Below are 20,603 nucleotides of genomic sequence, written 5' to 3'. Positions count from 1 at the left end.
CAATTACTCAAATAGAATGGCTTGCATAACACGTTTGACTCGTAAGGATGTTTCGTTTTCTTGGGGATCAGAGCAAGAGCGCGTCAGACAAGAAATTATTGTTTGTCTGACCAGTGCACCCGTGTTAGCCATATTTGACCCGAGTTTGGCCACTGAAGTGCACACTGATGCCAGTAGCTTGGGCTATGGTGCCGTTCTGTTACAAGTGCGCAAGGACGGTACTAAACGGGTGGTCGCTTACTACAGTCAGGCTACCAAGGGTGCAGAGCCAAAGTACCATTCGTATGAGCTCGAGACCCTGGCTGTAGTAAAGGCTCTAAAATATTTTAGACATTATTTAATAGGATCTCACTTTACTGTAATTACTGATTGTAATGCTTTAAAAGCAACTCAGAATAAAAAGGACTTGGTTCCGCGTGTGGCGAGATGGTGGATTTTTCTTCAGGATTTTAATTTTACGATTTCATATAGAAAGGGCGTCATGTTGCCACATGCGGATTACCTAAGCCGTAACCCTGTAAATAACATTGATAGGCCACGTAACTGGGCTCAAATCGCTCAAGCTGGGGACGATGAAACACGCAACATGATTCAAGCGTTGGAGCGAGGAGATTTAGACGCTTCCCGATATTTAGTACGAAATGAGGTGCTTTATTATCAGTACAGTCGCGTCGGAGAGGAGACGCGACTCCTCTGCTATATACCGAAGGGACAACGCCTGAGTCTCTTGCGTGTGTTCCATGATGAACATAGTCATATAGGTGTCGATAAAACTTTAGAATTAATATTGAGACATTTCTGGTTTCCCGGACTTAGGGCATTCGTTAAGAAGTATATACGTCATTGTGTAACTTGCTTAGCGCATAAACGGGTCCCTCGTGCGCCACTTCAACCTATTTCCTCTTGGCCTAAACCTAATATCCCATTCGACACTCTTCATATTGATGCACTTGGCCCTCTGCCTGTATCTAAGGGTTTCAAACATGTGATGCTGGTAATTGATGCATTCAGTAAATATTGCTTACTTACACCTATCCGCTCTCAAGACTTAGAAGCACTAAAACAAGTCTGTCAGAATGTTATTTCACTGTTCGGCACCCCTCGTGTGATAATATCCGATAGAGCCCGAATGTTCGAGTCCGCAAGCTTTAAGTCGTGGACGCAATCTCTAGGCATTTCACTTCACCACATAACACCCGAGATGCACCGCTCCAATGGACAGGTGGAACGGTATGTTCGCACTGTCTTGAATATGTTGAGGATCGAAGTATCCTACAAGAAAACCGAATGGGCTGAGGAGCTGTGGCGTCTTCAACTTATTCTTAATTTGACACAACAAAAGACCACACAAACTTCGGCTCTGAACCTCTTAGTTGGCCATGAGAACGCGACACCAGCAATTCGAGTCCTTGTGCGAGATGTCGCACTTGGTCCTGCCTCAGAAAATCGAGAATCAAGGAGAGAGCTCGTCCGACAAAGGACGGCCGAACGGCTAAATAGAAACCAAGCGGCAATGGACGCTCAAGTTAACCGGGACAGATGTTCCCCTCGTGTGTTTCAGGAAGGCGATCTGGTCTTTGTAATCAAGTATACCCAGTCTACGGGGAAGCTTGATCATGGCATGCGCGGGCCCTATCGAGTAGTTCGTGTTTTGCCTCATGGACGCTACGAGTTACGACTGGTGGCCGGTTCCTATGGCAAAACAACCTTTGCTGCTGCGCAGTATATGGTGCCTTGGGGAGGCGAGTGGACACCTGAGTCATGTGCTGGTTTCTTCGAGGGTAAGTGTGCTGGTGCCGTCGACCAACTTTTGTGATACCCTCGAAGAGATATTTTTCTGGGGCAATGTTGCCTTTCAGACTCTGTGGTGATACTTACTATTCGTGGGAATAGTAATGTTGTTTGGCCTTCTGTCAGTGTGGTGCATCCATTGGATGTATCCACGACCTCTGGAAGCTGGTCGGCTTTGCAAACCGATCAGTCGCTATGAGATGTGAACTCATAGTGTTTCTTATTAAGCATGCTAATTATAGTTATTTTTAGATACTTTTAGTAACTAAGTTGTCTGGACGTTAGTGTTTACGAGAGCAAGAGTTGTTTCTAAACTACAAGTAAAGAAAACTAGCTAAGCTACTAAACACCGACGTTCAAACCCTATAACTAATTGGATTTTTTAACACTAATACAAATTAACCGGCATTCGGATAACATGGGCTGGTGCCCTCACTGTTTAGTAATGGTTTGAATTTGACCACAGACAATGACGATGATGACGGTGATAGTTTGGTTGAAGACCAGCCACCTCAGCCAGAGTCGTCTGCACTAGAACCAGTACCGGGGCCCTCATCAAGACCAGATCACCTGGAACCAGAGTCTTCTCGAGGACTTGACATGCCTAACTTGAATTGAAGCATGGCGCCTTTTAGATTTATCTGACGAGGACGTCAGGATGTCAGGAAAGGCCGTGTTGGAGATTACTTAAGTTAAGAGTGGGGTTATGATAACGGTTCCTACATAAGCGGCTGAATACCAGCGCCTCGTCCTATTTTGTTGGCATCTGTCGGGCGAGATAGACGTGTGTCGTAATCTAAATTTTGTCATATTTTATAAATTGTTATTTGTTTTGATTTTTAAAATAATTTGTCTTATTTAATTCCAAATAATTATTAAAGTAATTATCAATTTAGTTTTAGGTAATAAATTGTACTTTTTAAAAAAATTAAAACCGCTTCTGATTTCTAATTTAGTTAAGAAATATTATACATGGCTTGGACTATAAACTAAATCAGAAAAAAATAAAATCACTATTCTAGTTAAACGTATTCATTACGCGTATTACGTGTACATATCAATGTGTCGGCAACCATAGGAACTAAGATGCTATGTCCGCAATGCATGTAACAATACTGGTTCACTCACCCTTCAAATCGAAATACGGCAACATATTGGTGTTTGGAGGTAACATAACAGATGAGGTCCCAGACAGATTCGAGTCGAGTAAATTAACTTAAATATTTTGTTAACAATTATAATATATATATTTATTTAAATAAAGAACAACTCTACTTGTTTTTAAATTTTTACAAATTTTATTTTCAATAAAAGTTCTTAAAATGTAGCTATAATTCGTTTGCCAATAAAGGTCGGACAGATTAATTATGATGTATTACAAAGGGTTGCTGTTTCATTCATTAAAAGCTTCAAAAATGTTAACAAAGAAACATAATTAAAATGTATTATATATTAAACGCGAACTATTTATTAAGTTTTATCATTAACATGAAAAACGAGGTTGTGGAGTAAGCAGTTTTTCTATTTTTATCCGTACCGACTTGCTATATTTGTCGACTAGTGTAATTAGAATCTTAGCTGAACATCTGTCTGGCGAACACTTGTCGGGTTAAAGAATAGAATTGATTCTTTGTTTTGTTTTAGCGTTCTTAAATGATACGGTCGTAAGATACTCGGCCGCATCGGCATAACAATTACAGATAAAAAATAATTATTATTTTATAATAATTATTATTGTTTATCTGCAATTGTTATTCATTTCATGAAAATGGACATGTTTGTAATGAAACTAAATGCTTTTAGCATAAAACAGATGAGAATTCGACTGAAATATACAATATATATTTAAATTCTGATATAATTATAAATATTTGTCAGGTTAGGTTAGCAAATTAAAAACGAATTCTTATCATTAATCAATTAAGTAATGTACATAACTCGGACCGCTTTTTTATTTCTGATTCCAATCTGTACGTATATTTAAGGGTAATGGAAAATTAATTTGACGCAAGCTGAGCTAAGCGTGTTCCCGACCATTAGTAGGTGACATAGTGCCGCTGGTACGTACATAGTTATGGTTAGACTGACCGCTATTTTTGGCTCGTCAATCCCCAAACCTTCCGGGTGAACGATCTGCCGCAAAAACGGTAGCTATTGAAAGAATCGCTTGTCTGCAATTCCGTTTCCTATTTTTATTGAATTTTGTAAAGAAATAAAGGTATCATTCTGTTGTGGTTTTTACTATATTGCTTTTTGAGTGAATTTTATTTACATAATTATATATATATATAGGCCTCTATAACTATTTGTTTTTGTTTATATACTTATGACATATTATATCATAAGTGTACAACAAAAATAAAAATATAGTCGCGGGCCCAAGACTTCGCCCGTTTTGTATTCAATTTGAGTATATAAATGTATTATTATTACTGTAGTATAAAATAAAGCCTTTGTTAAATAATAACAGTTTCACAATTTATCGATTACTAACAAATAAACATATTTTTTTATAACATGATGTATAATATAAGAAGTTATACACACATAGAGACGTTATTTAAAATGTTTAATTAATTAGAGTCGATTGCTATGGCTTTTTTAAAGATGCCAGTACGCCAGTCAATGTCGACCCGCATGTACCTGCAGCTATAAAATATAATATCATAATTTGTAGATATTAGCGGCAAAGGAAATTAATATCTCTTCATATATACACACATACGTTCTTCTAACCAAAGAACCTAATTCGTGACTCATGCCTTCGCAGTATGAAGGATTTGAACTCCAATTCTCTCATTAGTAACTCCAATGTAGAGTTTTACCAATGATATTACTATCAAGTTAGTATCTAGTCAAACGATCAATTTTTAATCACACTGCTCGTGATGTATGTCTCTTTCTCCACGCGCTGATTAAAATATCTTGATATTATATAAAAACTCGTCCATACTACAAAAAGTAAATGTCAATCAAATGGTAAAAATCAACATATATGTTTTGATAAGTCAATACAGTGTGATGATAATTTTTTTTTTTCCGAAGTCAATTTTGTATACTAAGACTTGCTTAATACGTATATAAAATAGTGTTACAAGGTATATACCAATTACAGGCTAACTTAATATTACAATATAAATTATAATGTGTCAATTGTTATATATTATTTATTTAGTTTCAAACTAGAACCCATCAATAGTAAAGATTGCTATTTGACGGTAGAATAGCTGATGAGTGGGTGGTATTACCCAGAAGGTGCTTGCACGAAGCCACCGAGTATTACTGTAATTGAAGAAAACATATTATAAAATATATTTTCTTATATATCAGTGTGTAATAATAATCATTAATTTGGTTTAACATTTTTTTCAATAGATTGTCACTATAATTTGTTAAAGATCGATGACTTGTTTCGGACTATTCGGTAGATATTTTAGACAACAAATCTCGCATATACAAATACATGTCATAGTTTTGGCAGCGTTCGCTTCGAAAACGTTTGGATTGACGATTTTTTCCGGCTAAGAATATTCCCAAAAATATCTATTTGTAAAAATATATGTATAATTATTTTTATAATTAACATACAGAGATACCACATTGTAATATGCGAATGATAATATATAACATTTGGAATATCCTAGTTGTTCTTTAATATATTAAATTATATAGGTATAAATATACTAATTCGGCGTATTCCCGTTAGGAGGAGATAGGGGTGACTATTTGCGATAGTTTTCATTTACATACGCATTTTTGAGTTATTACATTTTTTAGATTTGTAAAACAATAACATTTATTTAAAAAAAGTATTAATTTCGTTAAATTACCAATAACTCTGTAATGGCGTTTTTTATAATGCCTAGCATTATATAATATTACTAAAATATTACTAAACTATAACAATATATGTACTTACGACGATACGGGAAAGTTTTTGAAATTGGAATATTGACTTGACAAACGTGATTTTTATGTTCATGGAATACATAAATTGATAAATTCATATTATTATAATGTAGGCTATTTCTGTAACGTTATTATCCGTGTGGGAGGGTAAAATGTAATCCAAATCGAATGACGTCTGAGCTAAGTCTATTATTTTAAATGGAATTTATTTTATATGGAAACTACATTCATAAAATCATAGCTTATCTAATTCAACAATTAAGGTATAAAGTTAACGTGACTTGAACTAAAAAAAACCAAAGACGCATTACATTAAATGTTTTTACAATAACAACCTGTAAATTCCCATTTATTCATTTTCAATTGCTGGGCTAAGGCCTCCTCTACCTTTGAGGTTTGGAGCATATTCCACCACGCTGTTGGATACATATGCGGCAGAATTTCGTTGAAATTAGACACATGCAGGTTTCCTCACGACGTTTTCCTTCACCGCCGAGCACGAGATGAATTATAAACACAAATTAAGCACATGAAAATTCAGTGGTGCTTGCCTGGGTTTGAATTCGCAATCATCGGTTAAGATTAACGCGTAACGACTGGACCATTTCGGCTCTTTAAAGACGCATTGTTATAATCGTAATTAAATAGTGAAGATAACATGAACTACATATAATGAAGTGGTCACACATTACCGTGAGTTATATATAGATATGGCTTTGAGGAAAACTGTCTGGGTAACACCTTAGCAGCCAAGGTTGATGACGTTTGGTGGGAGGAATAGTCAATATTTCTTACAGTGTTAATGTCTTTGTTCTATAGTAGCCACTTACCATGAGGTGGGCCGTCCGCTTACTGATATTATTAAAAAAATATCGTCACACGTCACAGGGCAATGCGTGGGTTAAGGATAAAGCGTTACGCCCCCCCCCCTTTCTCTTTCTCTCTGTCTCTTTCTTTTAAATACGGTTATATTTTGACTATTTATTGCCTATTGTTTTAATTAAAACGGTATTATAATAATTTCATTCTTTGTTAAACGTTTTTAATTTATATTATTGTGTATATTATTATTTAATATATAATTTAGAAACGTAGGAGCAACATCGTTCCAAGCATGTATTCCACGTCACCTCTCGTTTATTTATTTTTTTATTATTCATATTTTAAAAGAGATGGAGAAATATTTCCTTCTCGTCCTTCTAACTTTGCCGTTCCTGATAATTCCCGCGCTGGTAATGATGCATCAACCCTTTTCAACCAGAAGGTCGAGAATGCTCCAAGTGACATAAGGGATCAAATGACGGCTTAAAAGAACAGACAGAGATATCGTGGTTTTCGAGAAGCTGACTGTAACAAAGGTTTATGGTATTTAATTTAAGCTCACACCGCTTAAAACTCGACGGCCTGTTGTCCACGGATCACAAACAAAACAAAAGATGCAATGAAAATTAGGAAACAGCTGTAATAATTCTAATTAATCGATTTAAGATATTATTTATGTTATATAATTTAACATATAATTCTTATCTTATTTATTTTAAATGAATAATAAAATACAAAATTTTAATATGAAAGATATATAATATCACATAAGTCGTTATGCTGTACACATATTTAATGTATAATGTACGTAAAATATATAATATATTATTAATCATGAATAGACTGTATCAATATTGACACAAGCAGTCGGATTTTTTTTCAATCCGTTTATTTAACAAGCAGACGAACATAGATTACTTAAGCTTTATGTTTGTAGCATGACAAGTATAAGAAGGGATTGGGGGTGGGGTAATATAACCTTTTATTATATAAATCATATAGTAACGCATATAACTATACATATAATAGAATTGGACTGTCTGTTTGTAATATTAAAATAACCGCGTTTAACTAAATGCATATGTATGCATACACGGTACATATACCTAAATAAAATTTTTTACAATCTTTGTCTGTCTGTCTGTTTGTTCTGGCTAATCTCTGGTACGGCTGGACCGATTTTGACGGGAATTTCACTGGCTGATAGCTGATGTAATAAGGAGTAACTTAGGCTACTTTTATTTTAGAATTATATGTAAAATAATAATAGTCACGCTTTTTTATTAAATTCAAACGCGCACGAAGTCGCGGTCACAGCTAGTTGACAAATAAAACTTTATAAATTTTTAATAATGTATTTAGTCATTGATAGCGTTATAGTATTCACTTATTTATATTAAACCAATTGTCGTCCATGTCTTTGCTCGCGATTTAAAGATTATTCGTCAGGTGTTACGGATAAAAGATAGCATTTCTAGTTTACTTCATATCAAATTTCATCAAATTGTGTTCAGTAAAATAGCAACAGACGCACAGAGTTACTTTTGCATTTATCATGTTAGTACAGATATAAAGAAGACGTGAATATGATTACTTAATAATAGTGAATTTGTAATGAACACGTTATTTAAGAGTACAAGAAAATTATCTGTAATTTATTTTGGCATAAAGTCATTAACATTTCTACCGAGACAACTTGTGTATAACAGATAATACATAAGCTAATGTGATATGAACTGTCCGTATCCCGTGCAGGAAACTAATCAATACAGGGAAATCTCTTGCCTTAGAAACATGAGAGGACAGTCTGGGATCGGCCGGGCACTTGCTTAGCAACGAAGCGAAGTCGTTCGCAGGGAACGCTTCGTAGATCAAACAGTCATTAGCGTCCATGCTAAATGCATATAATATACTTCACTATTTAGATTTAGCTACAGGATTTGATGTTTTATTTTTGTTTGTAGTTTTTTTTTATTTATTTTTTTTTGAGAAAAATATCATGATTATTTTTTTTTTTAAATATTTTTGGCACATGTATCTACGAAGACGTATGTATTGATGTATGATTTAACACTTTCTTTTCGCACAGCATATCTTTCGTCTTGAAAGGGTAGTTATAACTGTGTTATGGTTCCTTTGTTCTCAAAGTAAATGCACCGTTTTTATAAAGGAATAAAATTAAGTAGATTTTTCACATATTCTATTGTATGAATTTTATACAATCGCCTAACGCATAATTATATCAGGTAATTTTTTAAAAATCTACATTTGTGTGCATTTTTCTCTCTTACAAAAGGTTTGTGGTGAGTTTTGAGTATTCACATACGAAATATCGCAGTATCGTTACAATGCCAGTCTGTAAAAATTAAACAGTTTTCTGGCTGACCACTAGTCGGCTTCCATTTTGATAAAATCGATAGCCCAGTTGGATTCAGTTGATGACATGTAGGTAGTATATTTGCTGTAATTCAGCCGCGCAGTGCAGCAAAAATTCGTTGCGTCGAAAACATGCGAGGCTAGCTGCCCTTTCAATGTACGAAGCGTACATTTCATCATCGAGCACATTGTTCGTTAAAATGAAAAATACCTATTTTTTTCAGTAATATTATTACGGGAGAACTTTAATACGAGTTGTTGAAACAAGAGACTCGTGATTATCACTGTTCAAAGTCTAAATTATATACATTAGCGGCTTTATTATAACGCGGTTTTTGTTTTCAGTGTTTTCAGTTTAAAGACTATTTATTAATAAAATTTTGAATTAAATGCTGAAGTTAGTTTTGAAATTGATGCAAGAATAATATTTAACACGTGTAATTATAAATAAACATTTTTCACTAAAGCGCCTACAAAATTATTCCGAGCAATATTGTGCTTCGAAATTTTGTAGAGATTTAATTAATGTATAAATCGTCTCTCTTAAAATACTAATAATTCAATCTTAATTATTATACTAGGTTTTTATTATATGTGATCATTACACAAACCTATTTACTTTATTTAAAAAACCTGATTTTAGAACAACAATAAAGTAAGTTGTTAAGCTTAGAATCTATGAACAGGACATTCTTTGTCAGCAGAATGGTTCTGCTGTCGAATACATAAGTATATTATCGAATTATGTTGAAGTAAACAAAGAAAAATAAAACAAATGGCTCTTTTTTACATCTATTTCAGAACATAAGTTTAATTTCAACATTTTAGTACTCATTAATAAACAAATTAAAATAATGATATCGTAAATAAAATAAAAATCTTTAGAGCTCTAACTAAAATGAGATAGCGGGATAAGCCTTAAAGCTACACTAGAGTGTCTTACTTGCATAAATCATTAAAACGGTCGGAGTTGAGTGTTCCACATATGAGCCAGTAGCGATGTGCAAAACCTTTGCGAAAAGTTTTAATAGGGACGAAATGAGATTTATTTAATAGTTTTGCTGTAAAATGCTGCATCTCTGACTGTGTTGTAAGCTTTGGATATCTAAAACTTTCTCCGTATGCGGAATGTTTTCAGAAAGATTGAATATTGTGAACGTTATTATCGCAAATGAGTCAAAATTTTTGTTTGAACATATACATAGGTATTATTTATACTAATTATTAATTATATTACAACAGAATAGCCAGTTTCATTGTTACACAGTGATTTATTTAAACTCTATTCTTTACCAGTTTGTGGCAAAATCGAATACATATGCATATTTTTTAAAATGTTTCGAGTTAAGCAAAGTACAAGACGTTACGAATTACACATAAACACAAATAGAACGCAAAGATTCGAACCCATAAGAAGGTAGAGAGTCAATGGATAGAGATTGAATAGAAAATTGAAATTGGAGGATCTTATCTAGTCTTTTAATTAATTATTATATAGTATTTAAACATATATATACAAAAAATAATTTTATATTTCATTAATAGCAATTGTAACTACGCGTTGGAATTTTTAAATATAGTTCGTTTCTCTTTGTTGAAGTTTCTATGTATAAAAAAAAACCGTTAACATTTATTATTCAGTATATAAAAATGTATTGTACATTGTGTGCCATGATTTTAACTGGCATACAATTTTTCGTAACAATTTTTATCCTTGCTTTCAAAGCTAGACAGGGTACGGGTTGTTGGTAACTGAATATCTATATTCCACGTATGTTGTGAACATGCGCTAAAAGCCATTTATACCTTTAACTTTGTAAAACTTTGTTTGAAATAAAATAACATTGATGGTGGATAAAAAAGTAATACGATCTTTTATAGGAACGGAAAAATATTTATCAATCTGATTTTTCTTTTTAAAGTCTCGTCGTGAAACTTTTGAAGTATACAATTTCGTAATTTTGGTCTATACTATACAACGTAAAGTCAAAAAGTTGATTTATGAAATTTTCAAATAATTGCCTCAGAAACAGGTTTCAAAACACATTTATCAATATAGCATAAAACCTCCACGCTTCCCGTTCCTGTGAAATTGAGGATGTTTTTTTCACCGTACCGACAAAGGTATCGTTGAAAAGGTTTTAAAATCAAATTGTGGTATCTTTGATCAATTTTGATTCGAGTTCCCATATAGAAAATAATACTTGAAAAAATTGTTTAAAAATATTGTGTTGCTGAAGATTTAGATAAAAATCTTATTTACAATCTTGAGAAGCATTAAAATCGATACAGCGTTCAGTCTCGATCCAGTACAGTCCGAAAACTTCTCGAAACAAAACTTAGCGTCGTGATAAATAACCGTGAGACGTCTTATAGAATACTTTTATCTGTGAATGGTTTCCAAAAGCATAAACACCTTTAATTGTCTAATTTATTCTACAGAATTCAACCCTTTGCGTGCAGTGCATGAGTTTTCGTAAAATATTATTAAAACAAACAGTTCGTATGAAATCAGTACATATTCAATCAGATTACGCTCAATTTGTTTCGTTCGGTTAATTGAATATCGAATACAAATATGGATATAATTATTTTTAAAGTTTCTGTTTTTGCTTTTGTATTTTTTTATTTATTTTTCTTTTTGTAAAAAAATAGTTGATTCTATCGATACTATCCTAATCTGGTTGATTATTTCTACATCTCTACATCTTCTACATCCACTTCTTCGTTGATTGAATTTAATTGACTAGTACCGTCATTTTGGTTTATTGCATCGATTTCATTATATTTGTCGTGGAAAGACATAAGATTTCTGATCTTATCTGATATTAGCCCGTATATAAAATGTTTTTAGTTTGTTGTTCACATCTCTTGTAATTCCCATAAGAGTCTATTTTGTAATATACCTTTATTTTGTAAAATCTTCGGTATGTACGTCATATTTTTATTTATAGTACCTCTTTTGTTTATAATCATCCAAAGTTAGCCTTATTGGTATTTTAATTTAAAAAAATGATTTTTATAATGAAAAGCTACAAGCTCTATGCTCTTTGTGTAAGACATTTAAATATTTTTTCGTCATTATATCTTATTATGTAATGTTTATGATTTCTATCAAAACCTTTGAAAGATAAAATAGGTTATTATGCAACAAAAAAACAACGAACTAGATTATAAAAAACTGCAAAGCATGAAAACATTGCATCTTTTTATTTTAAATTCATCTAAGTGCTCTGAAAGATTAACATTAATGAAGAGTGGAGATTAAGTACTAAATAATATTGTACTATTTGTTAACTTCCATTTTTATATTTATTATCAGTCCGATTTAATGCAAGTGTGTTATTTGTCTTGTTTTTAGAATCAATAATTTTTATCTTTATCAGATATCTTTTAAACGGACTTACAAATGGGTTACATGATGGCAAGTCATGATCACCGCTCATGACATATTAACCATTCCTTACATCGCCAATGCGCCACCAACCTTGGAAGCTAAGATGTCATGTTGCTTGTGCCTGTAGTTACACTGGTTAAATCACCCTTCAAACCGGAACACTGCAATAATAATTAATGATTTTGGCGGAAGAATGTCTCATTAATGGTACCATCCTGACGGGTTTGCACAAAGCTCTACTACTAATCTTTTTGTTTTCTTTCAGATTTTGTGAAAATGCACACAGGTTTTGTGTGTGCGTGCGTGTTTATTTGTGTGTATCCACTTTACTTTTAATCATTGAAACGATGGCTGACTGTTTGAATTGAAATGTTTAAGAAATAAAATGCTCTTATGTAACTTACGTGGTATTCTTTAAATGCAAATTTTATGTTATGTTTACGTAGTATTAATACATTCATAGTTTAATCTATTTATTAGGACGACAGCTATTTAAAATAATTCTTTGAGGATTATTCGTTTTTAATTAAATTCTAATACTTTCAAAATCGTTACAGTGTGTTATTACATAAAGTATAATATTATTGTTATTTTACATACAATTTTTGGCTTTCACAGAAATCTGCCATAAAGATGATTTATGAAACTTATCAGGCAATCGTGAACATTTCGAATACATATTGGTTAAATTAAGTATCTTGACGACATCAATTCCTTAAAATATCATATAAACAAATCAGATAAATATGTAATTTGATAGTTTTATTTAATAATTATTTTTCGATTCTTTTTTTATAATTTAATTGGTTAAATTATTCTAGTCAGTACGTAGACGGACTACGTACTAATTAATTATTATTAATAACAGGTAGAGAATGTATTCTACCCGTCAGCCTTTAGGCTAATTAGAAATACTTGAATACGTGATAACTAAACACATAAACTTAATATAAAGACTTGGTTGTCTGATCCAATGGTTTTCTTAATTTAATGATTTCTATAATATGTAGAATAACTCAAAACTCACTACAGAACAATATCGCGATAGTCAGAGATAGACGAAAATAAATATCACTTTTAAGAAAAGTTTTTTGGACATTTCACTAGTTAGATACGAAGTGAGTTCTGACAGAATAGCAGTGCAGGTCCGAGCTAACTCATCATACGAACTCATTATTCGAATAACGCTCAAATTTTCGTGTCAATAACGGGTGTGTCCAGCTCGCTACCGCCTGTCGGAAGTGCTAGGGGGACCTCTGTCTGCGGGCTCTAGTTTGAAGACCCCTGTTCTGTATTGAATGAGCTATATTTGTACTTTAGTTTCTCTGAAACGACTGTAATAATTGGCGCGGGATTGAATAAAAGGTGTGGGCGTTTGGTAAATAGATCTTGATTCTCATTATTATACATTAAGATTAATTAATACTTTCAGGGACAGCGAACTAGACACAATAGCAAAGTAATTGTTATGACGTCTGTAGACGTTTGTTGTCGTATAAAACGTTAATATCATCCTCATTGTTAAATGAAATATATATTTTTTTCTAATTTATTTTATCATTTACTAATTTGTTTAAAAATAAAAACGATGTTTTTATGGTTTATAGACAATTTCATACAGTAAAGTACCGTAAAAAAGTCACTAATTTTTGGTCATCATTGTTATTTTACAGATAATATTAGGTCTTTTTGGTTTTATATAAATAATGATGTTATATTCTATAATTGTATGTACACCGTAACCTCCTGTAAGATATCTTCAGCTTTATACGATTTAGAATTGATATTATATTAAAAGTATAACACCTCGTCTTATTGCCTCCACTGGTGAAAGTAGGGCTGGCTTCGAAAATAAGCCATTATTTCTCGTAAAAAGTAAAGGATAAAAAATAGTTATTGTGGGTTATCCCTAAGAGCTATCTCTTAGGGATGTCCGACAATAACTATTGTGTATTGTTATGTCTGTACATATACCATCGCGGACTTTTTTGAAGACCTTTTTAAGGTGTACAATACTGTAGTACGTTATTGCGTATTTGCGTATGCAATGTAGGCGCAAAAAATGTGTTTATTTACGACATCAATTTAGAAACCTCTAAATTATCAGTGTTTCCCTACTATATTTTGCATGTTTTATACATACAAACCTTTAAAAAAATATTGCATCAAAATCCATTGTGTAATTTTTAAGATCTAAGCATACATAGGGACAGACACCGGTTACCGACTTTGTTTTATACTATGTAATTTTATATAAAATGTTATCTTTAAATAAATTTAGTTTCGTTCTAGTTCTTTGAATAGACTCAGTTCATAATCTAATACCGGGAACAGAATAACATCATTTCACGGTATTCCTCGAATAAACATTTTTAATTAAAAATGTACTAATGTATTTTGTAAATTATCCTGGCGGATTAAATTCATAAATTATGATTTTTTTAATTAGTTTTATTTTTTTTAAACTTGAACGAGTTTGCTTCATATGTCACTCCAAAGAATCAAATATACATGTGAAAATAAATTAATTGTAAAAAAAAAATAATAACAAGCTTCTACATAAAACACATCTTGCCTATTGACCTCGATGTTACTTTAACTGGGATCCTGGGTAAAATCAACATAAGTTTGAAATATATCATAAAAATGTATTGTATACGAACTGAAACACCTTTGAAATTTTACTTCGTAGGATAAGAATTCTGATTAAATTTAAATAAAAAAATAAAAATCTTTTTATTCATATTTTATATCTACAAGCTGTATATACTGCTAAAATGATGTTATGTTACTTTATTTACAATTTATAAATTACAGCTCCTCTGGAGTGTCCTGGAATACGTTACTTACGATTCATACTTAACAGTACTATTTAGTATTTTTATGAGCCTATGTAAAAGAAGTACAGGTAGAAAATATTTAACATCTAGTTCCCAAGGTTGATTTTTATTATATTACTCACTTACTTGATGGCAGGGCTTTGTGTAAGCACGTCTGGGTAGATACCACCCACTCGACAGATATTGTACCGCCAAACAGCAGTAGTTGTTATTGCTGTGGTCCGGTTTGAAGGGTGAGGTGAGCCACAGGCACAAGGGGCATAAATTCTTAGTTTCCAAAAACGCAACACTACTGTGTACTGAAGTTTGTTGGCGCATGGGCGATATAAGGTATGATTAATATTTCATACAGTACCAATATCTATGTTGGTTACTCACTATCGGGTAGTACTTAGCCACTTTGCTTTTAAAGATAAAAAAGCAAGGCATTACGCAAGGCTTCTTGAAGGGACTGTGAAATAAGAAGAATAATAAGACATGTTTATAATTTTAATTTTATTTCTCTTTTATTCTATAAAGCTGCTATGGGAGACGATATCTAAGTATATTTTGAATTTTTTTTATAACTATTGTATTACTAAAATGAAGAAAAACGTATAGAACCTATCCTCGATCATATTTAATATAATTTTGTTTCATTAATAACAATTTAATTTGATCCAATGTTATATCGTTCGATAAAAAGTGAATAATTATTCGAAAAGATAAAGGGAAACAGGTTTTGTAATTACCTAATTCTTATCTTTATAACACATTTACGGTTTAATGTGAGTAAACGTAATGCTTTGAGTTATTTAGTTAATATACAATTTTTTATCAAGTATACACTAATCAGTAAGTCAATACTTCGTGAAGTCGTTGGTTCTGTATATATTTTTATCCTCTAATTGCAAGTTTACTGTATTTATTAACCTTTTGGGTTATTTTTTAGAATAACATTTCGAGTTTTTGTAAAATGTTTATATAATAAATAAATAAAATAAATATTGGACAACATCACATACATTACTCTGATCCGAATATAAGTAGCTAAAGCACTTGTGTTATGGAAAATCAGAAGTAACGACGGTACCACTATACCCAGACCCAAGACAACATAGAAAACTAATGAACTTTTTCTATATGGACTCGGTAGGGAATCGAACCCGGGACCTCGGAGTGGCGTACCCATGAAAATCAGTGTACACACTACTCGACCACGGAGGTCTCCGGTAAAAAGACGTGAGATCTTAAAAAATTGATTCGCCATATTGACTGAAATTATAAACGAAAGGTAAATGTTACACGTATCAAAATGGCGCATCACAATGGTCGTTACGACATTTTACGATAAGTTCAATCATTGAGTGTCTTTCCTTACAGAATGGCTTTACTGTGTGAAAACACGTCACATCTTATAGAATATAGTCGTATCTGTATTTATTCGATATCTTCGCGACAGGAAATCCTTTCTACTCAACTTTGTCTTAAGCAATATAAATCGTATTATTGCTCTTTCAGATTGTTAAGGAAGTTTACGTTATTTAATTTACAGTCGAATACAGAAGAAAAAAATTGGATATAGATGTATAATACTAAATTTAGGAATTAAAAGCTTATTCGTTATGCAATGAAAATAATTGGAATTTATTAAACGTATAGCTGCTCCGCTCCAACTCTGTCCTCTTACGTAGCATTGTGTCGTATACCTTCCCCAATCATTGGAGTATGAAAAATAAAAACATTTATTTTTTATCGGCTTGTTAGATAAGCGCGTTAAAATAAATACGTCATGTTTATAATATTACTAAAGATTTCTTTATTTATCAAACTATTAATAAGTTCCATTCTATAATTTTAGAAAATATTAGAATTAAAATATTTTATTTAAGTTAGCAATCTTAATTTTATGATGTCGCCTTGTCGATTTCAGCCATGTCCAATCTTTTACGCAGGATATATTAAAGTGCAATATTGTGTACACTCATAGGTTGACAGGTTTCTCTATTACCTAACTCTCATTGTCCGATACTGCTGCACATAAAAGTTTGTTTATGAAAGTGCACCGGTGCACTATAATAGAATATGCATAGTAACCTAGTTTCTTTTAAGAACGGCCACCGTGTTTGAAATGGGTTTGGAAGACATCATCACTGGTATTTTGAAAACACAAGTTAAACTTTAAAAAATAGCATTATATAGTGCAAGAGTCCAAGATATGAGATTCCAATGGACAAGACAAAGAGCTTCCCAACCTCGGGCTGGTACTGGGAATTTCTTGAGAGAAATAGAAATAATCCGCTTAAACTTTACAAATTCCTGTAGAAATGTACAGGCATTTCATATTATAAAGTCTTGTAAACAAAATACTCTACAATTATGAATTTCTACTTATATTACTACACAGTCTGAATCTACTTGACCTCTCCTATTTATTGAACGTTAACGAGCGTTATGAGTTTCATATAAATCGAGGAAAACAGACGTTTTACACAAAACCTGTATTTATATCCTGAAGTACTACGTTCAGGGTGGGTTCGGGGTGGCTGCATCCTGATGCATCGTTTCAACGCCCATATTTTTCATATTCAGAAGTGCTATGTTTTCTTCTTTTTTTTATCGCTTGTTGCGTAAACAGTTTAATTGTTTTGAAATATAATATCAATACATTTTTCAAAAATTAAGAGCTGATTTCAATAATTCTACTATATTAATAATATTTTGATTAGGGTCATAAGAAGAAAATACAAAGTCGTACCGAATCAGATACTTTTAAGTGATGAAATCTATGTAGATGTACAAAAAAACTTTGCTATTTTTCGAAGTCCATATTTTGACAATTTTAATACCTGATGGTAGGGCTCTGTGCAAGCACTATTGATACACCCACTAAGTGGATATAACACCGCCACACAGCAATATAATTAGTATTGTTGTGTTCCGGTTTGAAGTAAGCCAGGTCCATAGGTTGATGGCGCATTTGCCATTTTAAGGAATGTTTAATATTTCTTACAGCGCTAAAGTCTTTGGGCGGTGGTGACGACTTGCCATCGGGTGGCCCATTTTCCCGTCCGACTATCGATAATATAAAAATAAAACAGTATAAAAATAAAAACATACTTTTAAAGAAAATTCTTTCGCGCGATTATTTTTTATCAAATATCGATATTACCTAATCTCCTTTCCGTGGAACCATTGTGACGTGTTCATGTTTTCAATATAACTGATAAAAACTAGTTCTTTATCAGTTATATTGAAAGTTTGTTCGATAAAAGACGATTCGTGTTTCAGAGTGTTTTAAAATAAAAAAAAAGTAAGTGGTCAAAATATTTGATTATTTCATCACAAATTTTGAAAACGATTGTCAACTAGTTTCATTTTTTTTTTTTATTTCGTGTAATATTGTGTAATTGTTTGAACTTGTGTGTAAACAGTGACGAATTAATATTTAACTTAATATTTGTTATTTAGTTAAAAACTAATTTTGTGTCGAAGGTATTTAAAAAGATTAATTTTTGGTTATGTAAACTTACCTTATAATTCATTTTATTTAGAGATTGTTGATTGAGATATTATTATAATAATTAGAAGCTGTTCCATCAACTATTCAAAGATAGTAAATATTATAGGTGATGTAAATTTATCGATGTGTCATACTAGAATATTTTATTATTTCAAAACTTTTTTAGCTTAGTGTCTTAGTCATAATATTATCAGTGTTATTTGATATCATTCCTTATCGTTCACTTTAAAATATTTTGTTACAATATATCAATATATGTATGTATTATAAAATGTCTGGTAATTTAAAATTAATATAATTAAATTATACATATAATAAACTTAATTAAGAACCATAGTGTTATTTATAAAGGTGTCTAAAAACATAAGTTCTCATAATTACAAAATCAAAATAAATCATGATTATTTTAATTTGAGTTTCTTATAATTACAGTGAAAGATCCGACAGTCGATTCGCAACCTTATGTACGGCCATCTCAAGACCCTCCGCCGTACCCTGGTCTCCCAGATGGACCTAACTATCCTGGTCCACCTGGACCAAATTACAATGATCCAAGAACTGGACAAAGTTATCCTGGCTACCCAATATCAAGTCAGCCACAAGTCACAGTGGTTCATCCCTCTAGCACCACAATATACCCAGCTGTCGTTATTGCAAACAGTATGAGCCCAAATCCTTCGCCATACGTATGTAGATCATGTAACCAACAAATAATAACCAGGGTTGAAAGAACTCCATCTTTGAGAACACATTTGCTTGCGCTGATGTTATGTATTCTTGGGTAAGTGCCATAATATTTTTTTTATTGTATTTATAAATAAAAGTACATATTAGTGCCGTTGTTGTATGAGATTATTATTATATTATTAATCATTACTCTCAAAATGAAAGAAAACATTTCAAATATATTATTTTCTATGCCGGCGATAAGGCGAATAGAACAGTTTTAATATAGAATATATTTAAACTCGGTATTTTCTGATTACAGTGTTCACCTTTGTGTTAGAGATTATTGTGTATTTGAAAACTTAACACTTTGACATTTTAAAATAAACGAAAATACCTAACTGTGTTTTATATGATAGTTTTTTGTTGTTTGTTGATTTTCTTGTATATATTTTTATTTTTCAAATTTTCACTCCAACATCAACAGAATCTGTTTATTCATACATACTATACATATTTAGGTCAACTAACTATATATTTGTCAAATTTCAATTGCTTTCGCCGGATACACTCGAAAAGAACAGAAGAATGAGAAAGACGGGTGATCTTTTAATTGTTTCTTGTTTATCGACCTTACGAAACATTAAAGCATTCAAAACAATTGTTCAAACAACAAGTGAAACTGATCAGATTTTTACGGACAAAAATGACACATGCAAGTCATTATAACATTTATTTAAATAAGAATTATTAACACTTAGGTCTTCATATATAAATAAAATTAAAACTAATTACTCTGCAAATCATGATTGAATGTTTAATTATAATATTGAATTATTGCATTTACAGTTGCTGGCCGTGTGTGTGTCTTCCTTATTGCGTGGACACTTGCAATAACGCTGAACACTATTGTACGAATTGCAATGCATACGTTGGATCTTACGTCGGATAAGAGAGAAGGATACTGGATCCGTGTGGTTTCGGTAGAGTAGAACAGAGCTCCATCATAGTCTCCGTAAGCGAATAAGTTAACAACTTAACAAGTTATGACGTAGGCTTTCGATATCCTTACCATCGTGGATTTGTATGCTTTCTGAAACCTAACATAGTGGCAACATTCCCTATGTTGCCATAACAATCTGTAAAATTATTTCATAAGTTTAAATATGTAAATATTTCATTACTCTGTATAAAAGACAATACAAGAATACAATTATACACGGGATAAAAGTACAGAATATATTGCATATTTAATTAATATTTTTCATATTAGTTAAACAATTTATTTATTTTACTACTT

At 32.0% G+C, this 20,603-nt stretch overlaps 1 protein-coding gene across 1 annotated transcript; it reads left to right on the top strand.

The window, feature by feature from the left end:
* Positions 1-18,307: 18,307 nt before the first annotated feature.
* LOC113400358 (lipopolysaccharide-induced tumor necrosis factor-alpha factor homolog) lies at positions 18,308-20,302 on the top strand. Its single transcript, XM_026639907.2, has 3 exons — positions 18,308-18,427; positions 19,070-19,418; positions 20,153-20,302. Coding segments are annotated over exons 1-3 (453 nt in total). The 5' UTR covers positions 18,308-18,426; the 3' UTR covers positions 20,256-20,302.
* The last annotated feature ends 301 nt before the right edge of the window (positions 20,303-20,603 follow it).

The sequence above is a fragment of the Vanessa tameamea genome, chromosome 17 (assembly GCF_037043105.1).
Source record: "Vanessa tameamea isolate UH-Manoa-2023 chromosome 17, ilVanTame1 primary haplotype, whole genome shotgun sequence".
NCBI lineage: Eukaryota > Metazoa > Arthropoda > Insecta > Lepidoptera > Nymphalidae > Vanessa > Vanessa tameamea.
Note: the sequence above shows the minus strand (reverse complement) of the source record. Positions and strands in the feature narration are given on the sequence as shown.